The sequence below is a fragment of the Natator depressus genome, chromosome 1, assembly GCF_965152275.1.
Source record: "Natator depressus isolate rNatDep1 chromosome 1, rNatDep2.hap1, whole genome shotgun sequence".
Lineage (NCBI taxonomy): Eukaryota > Metazoa > Chordata > Testudines > Cheloniidae > Natator > Natator depressus.
Window position 1 is genome coordinate 344,260,020 of NC_134234.1, and position 13,845 is coordinate 344,273,864.

Genomic DNA, 13,845 nt, shown 5'->3' on the forward strand with positions numbered 1-13,845 from the left:
CCGTTGTGCTCAATGCACGTCCTGGGTGGGGGTGGGAGGGAACCCACATGAAGGCCCCTCTGAGCTCTGGGTCTTTGCTGACCAAGGATGGCCAACTGTGAGTGGGGTGCAGTGGAGGGAGAGGGGAGCGATCTGCTAATGGGGCATTCATTCCTCAGACTTTCCCACCAGCAGCTGGGAAACTGAGGCAAAAGACACTGCCCTGTGTTAAAGGGGGAAAGGACTGAAAGGCAAAGGAGGAGTGTGTGTGTGTGATAAGAAAAGAGATCCTTATGCTTTCAGTCTCCCTAGGTTCGGCCTCCCTGTCCAGCATCTGTCATGTGGTAGGATCCCTTCTCCTGCAAAGAGGACCCCTCCCACCCTAAATAATGAGGAGTCAATCAGTAAAGGTAAAATCAAATAAAGTGTATTGAAGGGTTTATAACAAAGAGTGGGACAAATAAGAAGGGGAATAAAGAGCAAAACTGCGCAATACAGTGATTACCCCCAAACTCAACCCTACAAAACAGATATAAAATCCGTCTTGGCAGATCAAAGCGACAGCAGGTGCTTGGGACCTCAATCCTCTGGCTAACGGCAAGGCTTTGGAGAGGAGCTCCAAGGAGTCCCTTGATGTTCCTTCGGGGCCCCAGGAAAACAGAAGAAATGGTACGCTCAGGAGCACAGCGATGGACGATGACAAAGGTAAGTGCTGTTTCTTCTCCTCTCTTCTCTTTAGAGGTGAGGAAGCTGTAGGAGGAAAATCCCTAGGATGGATAGATGTCTGCAGGTAAGACCCATGACCCGTGACCCGTGACCGTCCCTGGCTGCCACTCAGTTGGACAGCCCTGAGGCCATGTTCGGGGCAGCTTTTTATACACTTGCCCGGGAAACCCCTTAGAAAAGGCGGGAAGCCCCTTCTGGGAAACCCCTTAGGAAAACCAGTTCTGACTGGAAGTTGTTTACAACTCCAGGAGAAATAAAAGAGCGGGAAAATGGACCTATAGCTCACGTGGGCATAAAATTCCATTTTGAAACCAACATGGATTCCTGTAGTCACAAAACATACGAAAATGAACCCACCTAACAAAAGTGTGCTGTGGGGTTGGCTTGGCTTATGATCACATGTGTTTGAATGTGGTTGTGATGTTTTCCCAAACTAATGCTGGGTTCCCTTTCCCTTTTAATAGCAGTTCTCTTTTGTATATCACAGACTCAGTGCCTGTGAGTGGGGACGTATTGTCTCTTGGAGGCACCCGGGGCGGTGTTAAGTTTTCCCAGATTACTGCGGTGGGGGGGCTCGAGCCAGTTCTGCACACACAGTGGTGCAGAATTCCCCCAGGAATAGTAACATAACCCAGTCACTGTCCAACACTGACCAGTTGGAAAAAGGTCCAAGGGGTGGTATTCACGGACCTCAGCCTGCTGAGTACTGTGGCAAATGCTTCCAGCTCTGGTGGGGCCTGATGTTTACACAACTGCTAGAAACGTCCCTGCTTTGTGTGTCTGAGTGGAGATAAGACCAGGAGGAGATGGGTGGGCCAGAAGAGAGAAGAAACTCTGGTTATTGCAGATATCTAGAGGGAGACGAAGTCCTGTCCCTTATCCAAAAGGCCAGGCCCATCCTGCCTCCCTCTGAGGGTCCCCTTCCTCTCCTCCACTGAGATCTGGGCAGTTCAGGACACAGTCAGAGGGGGCTGGATGGACGCCTCTATGCAGGGCCAGGATTGGGACAGAGGAGACACACACAGAACTGCATGCTCAGGAGAGTTTATTCTTGTTGTGGGCTGCAGCCACTGAGGGGAAGGGGCAGGAGTGTAACTAGAACAGACACACTTCGGGGAAGAGAGTTTGCAGCTGGGGAAGTGAGATCTGGTCTCTCAGGGAGGGCGGGGACTGTCTCTTGATGCAGCAAAGGCATCGGAAAGTCTGGGACCTTGTCTGATCATGCCCAAGGAGCCCAGTTCTTTTGCATCCCAGGCACTGAGCTCCCCCTTTAGGCGCAGGCGAGCGACTCTCCTCGCTAGGGTCGATACTTGCCAACGTAGCCGTTTTTCATATGACAGTCTTTATCATTCCAGTTCTTAAAATCTAGACGGCAAAACCAATCAGTGGGGCAATGGAAGGGCGAGTGGGGCCATTCCTGCCCTTACAGTGATGTCCCTCCTCATTGCACACTGCTGAGAGAAGACCCCAGCTCCTGTGCATGAGGCTGCAAGGATGAGGAGGCTGGAGATGAAGGCCCATGTGCCTCAGACAGGGACAGGCTCCGTTGTTCCATGAGGGACGCTGTGTCCAGCAAAACTATCTGCCCTCACCAGCGTCTTCAGCCCTGGCTCTGAGCCCTTTAATTTCAGCCTTTCGCTTGGGCCTCCAAATGAAATTTGTCCCCTTCTTGGGGATACCACTTTGCTGGTGGGGGAACCTGGGCCCAAAGACTAGCCCAGGTTCTGACCCAGGGACACTCTGCACAGCAGCCGTGCGCCACTCACTGCAATTCGTTGCTGCTACTTCCCTGCCCCCCTCATAGCTCAGGGTTAAAATTCTCAGAGCTTCTCTCTTCCCAGCTTCAGCAAATGCGGCTAGAACGAAACTCGGGTTGTCCCCAGAGTTGCTCTGGCCAGAGAGGAGTGTGAGTGCCCCTGTGGTCCCAGCCAGACACTGCCCTGTTAGCACCCGCAGCTCCTGTCACCTGAGCCTGCTGGGCTCTGATTGGCTGCTTCCATGGGGCCGCTCTCGGCAGCCCTTTGCTGCTCTTTTCCTGGGGCAGGATGTGATAGGACCACGGGGCCTCCAGTAGGGGCCACAAAGGCCTGGTGCAGCCTGTCTCACGCGCTCATGAGCCATGGGGCCCCACTTTCAAGAAGGGGTGCCAGATCCAGAGTCTAGGACCAGGGAGTGAGCCTAGAGGTCAAAGAAGCAGGCAGTGCTAAGGCCTGTCCAGAATCCAGGGAGATCGGCACCGACTCCGTGGGTGCTCAGCAGCTGCTGGCAGCCCTGTGGATCAGCTCCTTTCCCCACCCCCCCACCCACTAGCAGGTGCTGCCAATCAGCCCCTCCTGCACGCCGCGATCAGCTGTTCAGCCACATGCAGGAGGTGCTGGGGTGAGGGGGAGGAGCGGAGGCAGGAAGAGGTGGGGTAGGCGTGGTGGCTTGGGGAAGGGCTGGAGTGGGCGTGGGGCCTGGGGCGGGGAAGGGGTTGAGCCCGCCCCCCGGGGAACTCAGGAAGTCGGCACCTCTGCCGAGGGATATCAGAAATACACCCATCCAGTTCTGGGAGCCAGTCCCAGCAGCCTGGTAAGCGTCCAGCACAGGTGACCTCAACCACGGCGGGGAGAACTGGCCTAACAGTGGCAGCCACCCTGGAGGGCTGTACCAATGGAGCGAAAGCAGCTCCGTGTTTGTGTGTAGACAAGCCCTTAGCAACAGACTGAAAACGTAGTAAAGTGTCACAAGGCCTGATTCTCATTTACTTCTCACTGATACCGCTCTGGCACTTCTGAAACGTCAGCCTTGGCTCTTAAGTACATAAGAACGGCCATACTCAGTCAGACCAATGGTCCATCTAGCCCAGTCTCCCGTCTTCTGACAGCGGCCACCGCCAGGTGCTTCAGAGGGAATGAGCAGAACAGGTCATCATCAAGTGATCCATCCCCTGTCGCCCATTCCCAGTTTCTGGCAAACAGAGGCTAGGGACACCATCCCTGCCCATCCTGGCTAATAGCCACTGATGGTCCTATCCTCCAGGAACTTCTCTAGTTCTTTTTTGAACCCTGTTATAGTCTTGGCGTTGACAACAAAGAGATTCACAGGTTGACTGTACGTTGGGTGAAGAAATATTTCCTTTTGTTTGTTTTAAACCTGCTGCCTATTCATTTCATTTGGCGACCCCTAGTTCTTGGGTTATGAGACGGAGTAAATAACACTTCCTTATTTACTTTCTCCACACTAGTCATGATTTTATAGACCTCTATCATTTCCCCTCTTAGTCATCTCTTTTCCAAGCTGAAAAGTCCCAGTCTTATTAATCCCTCCCCATATGGAAGCCGTTCCATACCCCTAGTCATTTTTGTTGCCCTTTTCTGAAACTTTTCCAATTCCAATATATCTTTTTTGAGATGGGGGAACCACATCTGCATGCAGTATTCAAGATGTGGGCATACCATGGATTTAAAGAGAGGCAATAAAGTATTTTGTGTCTTCTTATCTATCCTTCTCCTAACGATTCCCAACATTCTGTTCGCTTTTTTTGACTGTCGCTGCACACTGAGTGGATGTTTTCAGAGAACTCTCCACAATGACTCCAAGATCTTTCTTGAATGGTAACAGCTAATTTAGACCCCATCATTTTCTATGTATAGTTGGGATTATGTTTTCCAATGTGCATTACTTTTCATTTATCAACATTGAATTTCATCTGCCATTTTGTTGCCCAGTCACCCAGTTTTGTGAGATCTCTTTGTGAGAGGACCTTCCCTCTTATCCCATGACAGGTTACTTTGCTTAAGAGCCTTTGGTGAGGGACCTTGCCAAAGGCTTTCTGAAAATTTAAATACATGTTGACACTTTCCCAGCAAATCATGTTCATCAATGTGTCTGATAATTCTGTTCTTTCCTATAGTTAGTTTCAACCAGTTTGCCTGGTACTGAAGTCAGGTTTACCGGCCTGTAATTGCCAGAATCACTTCTGGAGCCTTTAAAAAAAACAGCCTCACATTCGCTGTCATCCAGTCATCTGGTAAAGAAGTCGATTTAAATGATCGGTTACAGACGACAGTTAGTAGTTCTGCAATGTCGCATTTGAGTTCCTTCAGAACTCTTGGGTGATGCCATCTGGTCCTGGTGACTTATAATGGTTTAGTTTATCAATTTCTTCCAAACCCTCCTGTAATGACACCTCAATGTGGGACAGTTCGTGTTCTGTTAGTGACTGTCCTGGTGCTTTACTGTGAGCTCGACACGCCTGTAGGGTCCTATGTGTGCTTCCCACCCCGATGCAATCTAGAGGCAGGAGAAGCAATGTTTCAACACAAAGAGACTGATTTATTTCTGTTTTCTCTGTAACTTATGTTTTTACTTCATTTACAATAATTCAGATCCATGACAAGCTGGGGAAACTGGTGCCATGTAAATGTGAGTCATGGTCAGGGTGAGGTGCGGAAAGCAAAGATGTGTCTATATAATTATTCCCATTACAGGCACTCATCTATGCAAATACAAAAACTCAATGCTGTTAGAAGAAACTCCACACCTATTTGCTGCGTGGATGTTGGAAGGCCGCAGAGCTGGAGGATAGGTTTGCGTAGAGACAAGGATGGTCGCACCGTCCCCTCTGAGTAGAAACAGCTGCTCAGTATCAGAAGCTAAACTGTCCTCTGCGGTGATACTTACAAGACACTTGACAATGGCTGGGTAGCTGGTGGGCTGAGGCCACTGTCCATTTTGCTGACCAGTATTGTCTCCCTGTGCTCCCCTGTCCGTCTGCTGGTTCGCTCCTGTTGTCCCTTGTTGCAGACTGTAGACTCTTTGGAGCCAGACACAATGGGGTCCTGGTCCATGTCTGGGCTCCTAGGCGTGACCACAAGACAGGTAGCTAATAATAATTAGCAGCAGCAGCATGTGCCATAGTCTGAATCATTTGCAACACGAATGTCATTGTTACACAGGTGGGGAAAGTGACTCACTTCAGAAGGAGGTCTTGGTGTGTCCAGGGAAGGGAAAGGATCCCCCATTTTCTCCACATCTCCAGTCTCCTGCTCTGTTGTTGCCACGAGTGGACTTCCTCCTTTATTCAAGAGAATGACTTTCAGTCTCGTGAATGAAGTCACGTATGGCCTCAGCCTCAGTGGTCTGGGAGTTCTGCTGGAATATTTCTGCCACCTTTTCCAACTTCCTTTTCAGTTGTTGCCTCTCCGGGTAGTTGTCTGGAATGGCGAAACCTGCTTTGTACATCTCAGCTGCTTTCTGCACACTGTTCTTCTTGTAGAAGAGGAAATTTCCCCAGTGAAGGCAGACTGCCTGCTGACACTTCTTGCTGAGGCTGGGCATTGCACTCACGAGATTGAGATAAATCTCTTCTTGGTAGTGAGGTGTGTTTTCTCCATACATTTCAGCTAAAGCCAGCCTTGAAAACACAGAGGCTGGATCTTTCTGCACAGCCTTTTTGAAGGCCTCAATAGCTGCTGCCAATATTTCTTCTCTTCTGCTGGATTTGGCCCCCCACAACTGCATCTTGTAGCAGATGCCAAGGTCATAGTGAAGGAGATGGTAATTGGGGTTCAGAGAGATTGCTCGCTCTAGAATAGAAATTTTTTTTTCTACGAATTCCCGTTCAAAGAACTTGGCTGCACGTCTCAGGACCTCAGGGTCCAGGCTATTCTGAACAACATCTTCTAAGAGGGCTTCTGCTTGCTGTCTATCCGATTCCTTAAGGATCTCGGCTAAATACACCTTAGCTTCATAGTTTTGCGGCTGTTCAGGGATAATGTCTTCCAACTTCTCTCTGGCTTCATTCCAAGACGTAGAATTGTATGAGTGATCCCATGATGCAAAGGCTGCGATTGCCAACCCAGCAAGAAATTCCCCATTCGCTTCGTCTTCTCCTAATGCCATTTTGAAACACTCTGTGGCTTCTTTGCCATTGCGGAAGCCTGCTGCCAGGAGAGACCAGCCTTTCTGTGCATGTATCTCAGGGATCTGAGCTGCATGTGGAGAGCGGCTCTTCAGGGAGCTGCAGATCTTTCTAACCTTGTCCAGGTAAAGTTCAACCAAATCATAGTGGGCCAAGTGATAATAGATCCAGGCGAAGTTTCCGTAAATGACCAGGACCTGCCGGGGGAAGTTATCTAGGTGATCTCTTTGCAGAATCTTTTCGGCTTCTCTAAGGCTTTGCAGAGCATCTTCATATTGCCCTTGCAGGTGGCAGAGATAAGCCTGCATGGCAAGGAGCGTGGTCTGGTTCTGGTAGTGAGTGTGGGCAATCCTGAGAGCCAGAGTTTGGAGGAGATGAACTGCATCTACCTGGTCTCTGATTTCAAAGTTCCAGGTGAAGTGGCACTGGAGGGCCTGCAGCTTCTCCTTCAGACGCAGGGTGCTGCAAAGAGAGGGAAAAATGAGACTCCATTTGGGCTGAATGAATTTCCACTATATGCTACAATCCTGGGGCAGTGATTACAGAGTGACAGGGCTTCTTTCCGGTTAAAAGCAAATTGCTAAGTGGCAACAAAGAACTAAGCCTGGATTTCAGTGTCTGATGTCCTCACTCTCCCATGCATGGGACCAGTATGAATGGGTTGAATCTAACCTTTGTGAAATCCTCTTAGTACTTCCTGTGTCCTAGAAAGCAACACTGCCAAACCCCATGACTCATTGCAATAGATGCAGCCTGTGGTATTTGTTATGTCACAGAAAGCTCCCCGCTTGGTAACGTCAGGAGAATTTCTCAGGGGGTGTCAAGGTTCCTCCCCCCCTCTGAATGCTAGGGTACAGATGTGGGGACCTGCATGAAAACCTCCTAAGCTTATCTTTACCAGCGTAGGTCAAAAACTTCCCCAAGGTCCAAAATATTCCACCATTTGCCTTGGATTGGCCGCTACCACCACCAAACAAATACTGGTTACTGGGGAAGAGCTGTTTGGAAACGTCTTTCCCCCCAAAATACTTCCCAAAACCTTGCACCCCACTTCCTGGACAAGGTTTAGTAAAAAGCCTCAACAATTTGCCTAGGTGACTACAGACCTAGACCATTGGATCTTAAGAACAATGAACAATCCTCCCAACACTTGCACCCCCCCCTTTCCTGGGAAATGTTGGAAATTAGGTGACCACAGACCCAAACCCTTGGATCTGAGAACAATGAAAAAGCATTCAGTTTTCTTACAAGAAGACTTTTAATAGAAATAGGAGTAAATAGAAGTAAAGAAATCCCCTCTGTAAAATCAGGATGGTAGATACCTTACAGGGTAATTAGATTCAAAAGATAGAGAATCCCTCTAGGCAAAACCTTAAGTTACAAAAAAGATACACAGACAGAAATAGTTATTCTATTCAGCACAATTCTTTTCTCAGCCATTTAAAGAAATCATAATCTAACACATACCTAGCTAGATTACTTATTAAAAGTTCTAAGACTCCATTCCTGGTCTATCCCCGGCAAAAGCAGCATATAGACAGACAGAGACCCTTTGCTTCTCTCCCTCCTCCCAGCTTTTGAAAGTATCTTGTCTCCTCATTGGCCATGTTGGTCAGGTGCCAGCGAGGTTACCTTTAGCTTCTTAACCCTTTACAGGTGAGAGGAAAAAGAAAAGGAGTACTTGTGGCACCTTAGAGACTAACCAGTTTATTTGAGCATGAGCTTTCGTGAGCTACAGCTCACTTCATCGGATGCATAGCATATCGTGGAAACTGCAGAAGACATTATATACACACAGAGACCATGAAACAAAACTTCCTCCCACCCCACTCTCCTGCTGGTAACAGCTTATCTAAAGTGATCATCAAGGAGGGCCATTTCCAGCACAAATCCAGGTTTTCTCACCCTTCCCCCCCCCCCCCACAGACACACATTCAAACTCACTCTCCTGCTGGTAATAGCCCATCCCTCTTTGAAACCTCTCTTTATAATGCGCATGATAATCAAGGTGGGTCATTTCCAGCACTAATCCAGGTTTTCTCACCCCCCCCCCACACACCCCCCTCCAAAAACCACACACACAAACTCACTCTCCTGCTGGCAATAGCTCATCTTACAATGTGCACAGCAATAACCCAAGTTTAACCAGAACGTCTTGGGGGGGGGTTTGTAGGAAAAAAACAAGGGGAGATAGGCTACCTTGCATAATGACTTAGCCACTCCCAGTCTCTATTCAAGCCCAAATTAATAGTATCCAATTTGCAAATGAATTCCAATTCAGCAGTTTCCTGGCATTGTGTTCTGCATGGCTGAGGTTATGGTAACAATGCCATCCACAGCCTCAGAAACAACTCTGACATCATAATCAAAAAGGCTGACAAAGGAGGTGCTGTTGTCATCATGAATAGGTCGGAATATGAACAAGAGGCTGCTCGGCAGCTCTCCAACACCACTTTCTACAAGCCATTACCCTCTGATCCCACTGAGAGTTACCAAAAGCATCTACAGCATTTGCTCAAGAAACTTCCTGAAAAAGCACAAGATCAAATCCGCACAGACACACCCCTGGAACCCCGACCTGGGATATTCTATCTACTACTCAAGATCCATAAACCTGGAAATCCTGGGCGCCCCATCATCTCAGGCATTGGCACCCTGACAGCAGGATTGTCCGGCTATGTAGACTCACTCCTCAGGCCCTACGCTACCAGCACTCCCAGCTACCTTCGAGACACCACTGACTTCCTGAGGAAACTACAATCCATTGGTGATCTTCCTGATAACACCATCCTGGCCACTATGGATGTAGAAGCCCTCTACACCAACATTCCACACAAAGATGGACTACAAGCCATCAAGAACACTATCCCCGATAATGTCACGGCTAACCTGGTGGCTGAACTTTGTGACTTTGTCCTTACCCATAACTATTTTACATTTGGGGACAATGTATACCTTCAGATCAGCGGCACTGCTATGGGTACCCGCATGGCCCCACAGTAGGCCAACATTTTTATGGCTGATTTAGAACAACGCTTCCTCAGCTCTCGTCCCCTAACGCCCCTACTTTACTTGCGCTATATTGATGACATCTTCATCATCTGGACCCATGGAAAAGAAGCCCTTGAGGAATTCCACCATGATTTCAACAATTTCCATCCCACCATCAACCTCAGCCTGGTCCAGTCCACACAAGAGATCCACTTCCTGGACACTACAGTGCTAATAAATGATGGTCACATCAACACCACCCTATACCGGAAACCTACTGACCGCTATTCCTACCTACATGCCTCCAGCTTTCACCCTGACCACACCACACGATCCATCGTCTACAGCCAAGCTCTGCGATACAACCGCATTTGCTCCAACCCCTCAGACAGAGACAAACACCTACAAGATCTCTATCAAGCATTCTTACAACTACAATACCCACCTGCGGAAGTGAAGAAACAGATTGATAGAGCCAGAAGAGTTCCCAGAAGTCACCTACTACAGGACAGGCCTAACAAAGAAAATAACAGAACGCCACTCGCCGTCACCTTCAGCCCCCAACTAAAACCCCTCCAACACATTATTAAGGATCTACAACCTATCCTGAAGGATGACCCAACACTCTCACAAATCTTGGGAGAAAGGCCAGTCCTTGCCTACAGACAGCCCCCCAACCTGAAGCGAATACTCACCAACAACCACATACCACACAACAGAACCACTAACCCAGGAACCTATCCTTGCAACAAAGCCCGTTGCCAACTGTGCCCACATATCTATTCAGGGGACACCATCACAGGGCCTAACAACATCAGCCACACTATCAGAGGCTCGTTCACCTGCACATCCACCAATGTGATATATGCCATCATGTGCCAGCAATGCCCCTCTGCCATGTACATTGGTCAAACTGGACAGTCTCTACGTAAAAGAATAAATGGACACAAATCAGATGTTAAGAATTATAACATTCATAAACCAGTCGGAGAACACTTCAATCTCTCTGGTCACGCAATCACAGACATGAGGGTCGCTATCTTAAAGCAAAAAAACTTCAAATCCAGACTCCAGCGAGAAACTGCTGAATTGGAATTCATTTGCAAATTGGATACTATTAATTTGGGCTTGAATAGAGACTGGGAGTGGCTAAGTCATTATGCAAGGTAGCCTATCTCCCCTTGTTTTTTTCCTACAACCCCCCCCCCCAAGACGTTCTGGTTAAACTTGGATTATTGCTGTGCACATTGTAAGATGAGCTATTGCCAGCAGGAGAGTGAGTTTGTGTGTGTGGTTTTTGGAGGGGGGTGTGTGTGGGGGGGAGGGGTGAGAAAACCTGGATTAGTGCTGGAAATGACCCACCTTGATTATCATGCGCATTATAAAGAGAGGTTTCAAAGAGGGATGGGCTATTACCAGCAGGAGAGTGAGTTTGTATGTGTGTCTGTGGGGGGGGGGGGGGGGGAAGGGTGAGAAAACCTGGATTTGTGCTGGAAATGGCCCTCCTTGATGATCACTTTAGATAAGCTGTTACCAGCAGGAGAGTGGGGTGGGAGGAAGTTTTGTTTCATGGTCTCTGTGTGCATATAATGTCTTCTGCAGTTTCCACGATATGCTATGCATCCGATGAAGTGAGCTGTAGCTCACGAAAGCTCATGCTCAAATAAACTGGTTAGTCTCTAAGGTGCCACAAGTACTCCTTTTCTTTTTTCTTTTTACGAATACAGACTAACACGGCTGTTACTCTGAAACCTGTCAGGTGAGAGGAGTTTTCCTCCGGCGAGGAGGGATTTTAAAGGGGTTTACCCTTCCCTTTATATTTATGACAGGTGGAAATAACAATGTACAACGTTTGTTCAAAATGTGTTTACCTGTTTGAATGCTCCTCCAGCACCAGAGCTGCTAAGTGAGAGTATTTAGAAGTGATTATTTTGTTGTGCAGTTCACCTTTAGGGCCGAAGCTAGCTATTAACTGGAATATTTGATGCGTGTTATTCCAAGCCAAAATGTACATCATGATGTCACAAAACGGAGCCCACAAAACAAAGGGATTTCCAATGTAAGAACTTGGTGAATGTGGAGCTAAGGTTGCAAATGCAGTCTGGATCAATAATGTAAGGTATGGGGGTTAACCTTAATAGAAATGTAACTTTTAAGGAGCTGACATCTAGAAAACTGAATCTTCAGGGAGCGCTTAAACCCCCTCAAACATTGGAAATCATCTGGCTGTCCACTGGGGTCATTTATGTCCTGGGATACGTATATGTGTGTGTGGAGAGAGAGTCTCGCACTGACTTCACTGGGGGCCATTTATCCAAGGAGACAGGAAGGGCCTGACTCTCATTTACACAAAGGCTAGTTCCCAGCACGCTGGCAGCGTAAAGCGAGTGTAAATGGAAAGGCCCCTTTGCACGGCCAGGGTGCTGTGAAATGGCCGCAGGGTGTGTCTACCCTGCAGTGAGAGGTGGGACCGTAGCATGGGCTGCCCTACCCGCACTAGCTGTAACCTAGATATCACAGCTAAAGACAGCAGTGACACTTGGCGGTGCAGGACCTGCAAGCCCATCTGGCCCCCAGGTACGTACTTGTGTTTCTAGGCCACATCCGGATCTGCGCCACTGCGGCTTCACTGCTCGGTTTAGTCCCACTAGCTAGATTAAAGCTCGCATGGGGATGCCTACCTGAGCTAGACACACCTGCGACTGCACTGTAGCCATAACCTTAGTATCAATGGGAACGGGGCCCACTCTAGTCAGCAGGCAGGAGAGAAATGTAATGGGGAGATGCTGAGGGTCGGCAGAATGTAAATATTCTGTCTCTGGCCATTTAACTGAGACAATGGAGGCCTGTTACACCCCTCCCCCTGCTGTGCATCCTGCATGCAGATGTGGTTGCCCCATCTCAAAACAGATATATTGGAATTGGAAAAGGTTTAGAAAAGGGCAACAAAAATGATTAGGGGTATGGAACGGCTTCCATGTTAGGAGAGATTAATAAGACTGGGACTGCTCATCTTGGAAAAGAGACGACTAAGGGGGGATATGATTGAGGTCTATACAGTCATGACTGGTGTGGAGAAAGTAAATAAGGAAGTGTTTTTGGGAACCTGAAATATGGTCACCCTGGAACAAGCACCACACTGAACAATAGAACACCCCCCCCCCGTCTTGTTAGACTCACAGGACTCCCCCCCCCTTTGCCTTGCTAGACACACAGCCTTCCCCCCCTCCCCCCCTCTCCAGCTGTCCCTGCGCTCTGGTCTGGTGCCGGTGCCCTGCGCTCAGGGTGGTGCTGGGGGCGCAGTGGGGTTACGTGGTCTCAGCTCCAGGCTGAGCGTTCACAAGAGCCCCCCCGCCCCCTTGCAAGCAGCTGGTTCCCCTCCCAGCAGCCTCCCCTGCGCTGTAGCTCCGGGCTCCTGCTGCTGCTGCCTTTTCTCTCTGCATCTCCTGGGCTGGTCCCGTCCCTCCCTCCAGCTGTCCCTTGGCTCCAGCTCCCCAGGGATCAGAGTTAATCTCTCCGCCCCCCCGCCCCACACCAGCAGCCAGGTTTCCTGAGCTGTAGCTCAGGAAAGCTTATGCTCAAATAAATTGGTTCGTTTCTAAGGTGCCACAAGTCCTCCTTTTCTCTTTGTGAATACAGACTAACAGGGCTGCTCCTCTGAAACGCAACGGAGAGGGGGCACAGGGCTGGGGGGGGCACTCTCTTACCGGCTCCTCCGTTGATGCGGAGCGAAGCCGGAGTGACAGCTGGCCAGAGGGGGAGTTCTCCGTGAAGGTACAGCGAGGGGAGCTCGCAGGGGAGGTGTCAACAGTGACCTGCACTAGCCCTGAGAGGCACCAGCCTGGAGAGTCAACAGGACGCAGAATCACCCCAGAGTGACCGCGCCCCAGAGATTTAAAAGCCGGAGATTTACAGCCCAGAAATGCGCAGAGGGGGGTGGCAAGCTGTCTGACTTTAGCCCTCGCTGGAAATGTCCCCCCCGCCCAGCGACCCCAATGCTCCTACCTCATTGCGATCCGCTGAGTCCCAGGCAGGGGAGGTGACGGCTCCTTTCACTGCCCCGGGTTTCTTCCCACGGTGTGGAAGTGCCCGGTTCAGGGAGAGACCCGAGTTCTGCCCGGGCAGGACGGACTGTGGCCGCCCGGGCGATGCTGCCCTTCATACGCAGGGCGGGTTGCTCGCTGGGGATCTCGCTGGTTTGGCTGGGGAGCTGCCTTTCCCCAGGAAGCGAGAGTGAGCAGGAG

General features: G+C 49.5%; 1 protein-coding gene across 1 annotated transcript; it reads right to left on the minus strand.

Moving 5' to 3' along the window:
• Positions 1 to 4,820: 4,820 nt before the first annotated feature.
• LOC141992334 (interferon-induced protein with tetratricopeptide repeats 2-like) lies at positions 4,821 to 13,611 on the minus strand. The gene is made up of 2 exons (XM_074961315.1): positions 13,607 to 13,611; positions 4,821 to 7,072 (listed from the first exon to the last, which is right to left on the minus strand). Exons 1-2 carry the CDS (start codon positions 13,609 to 13,611, stop codon positions 5,767 to 5,769), a joined length of 1,311 nt encoding a protein of 436 aa, XP_074817416.1. The 3' UTR covers positions 4,821 to 5,766.
• Between the last annotated feature and the right edge of the window lie 234 nt (positions 13,612 to 13,845).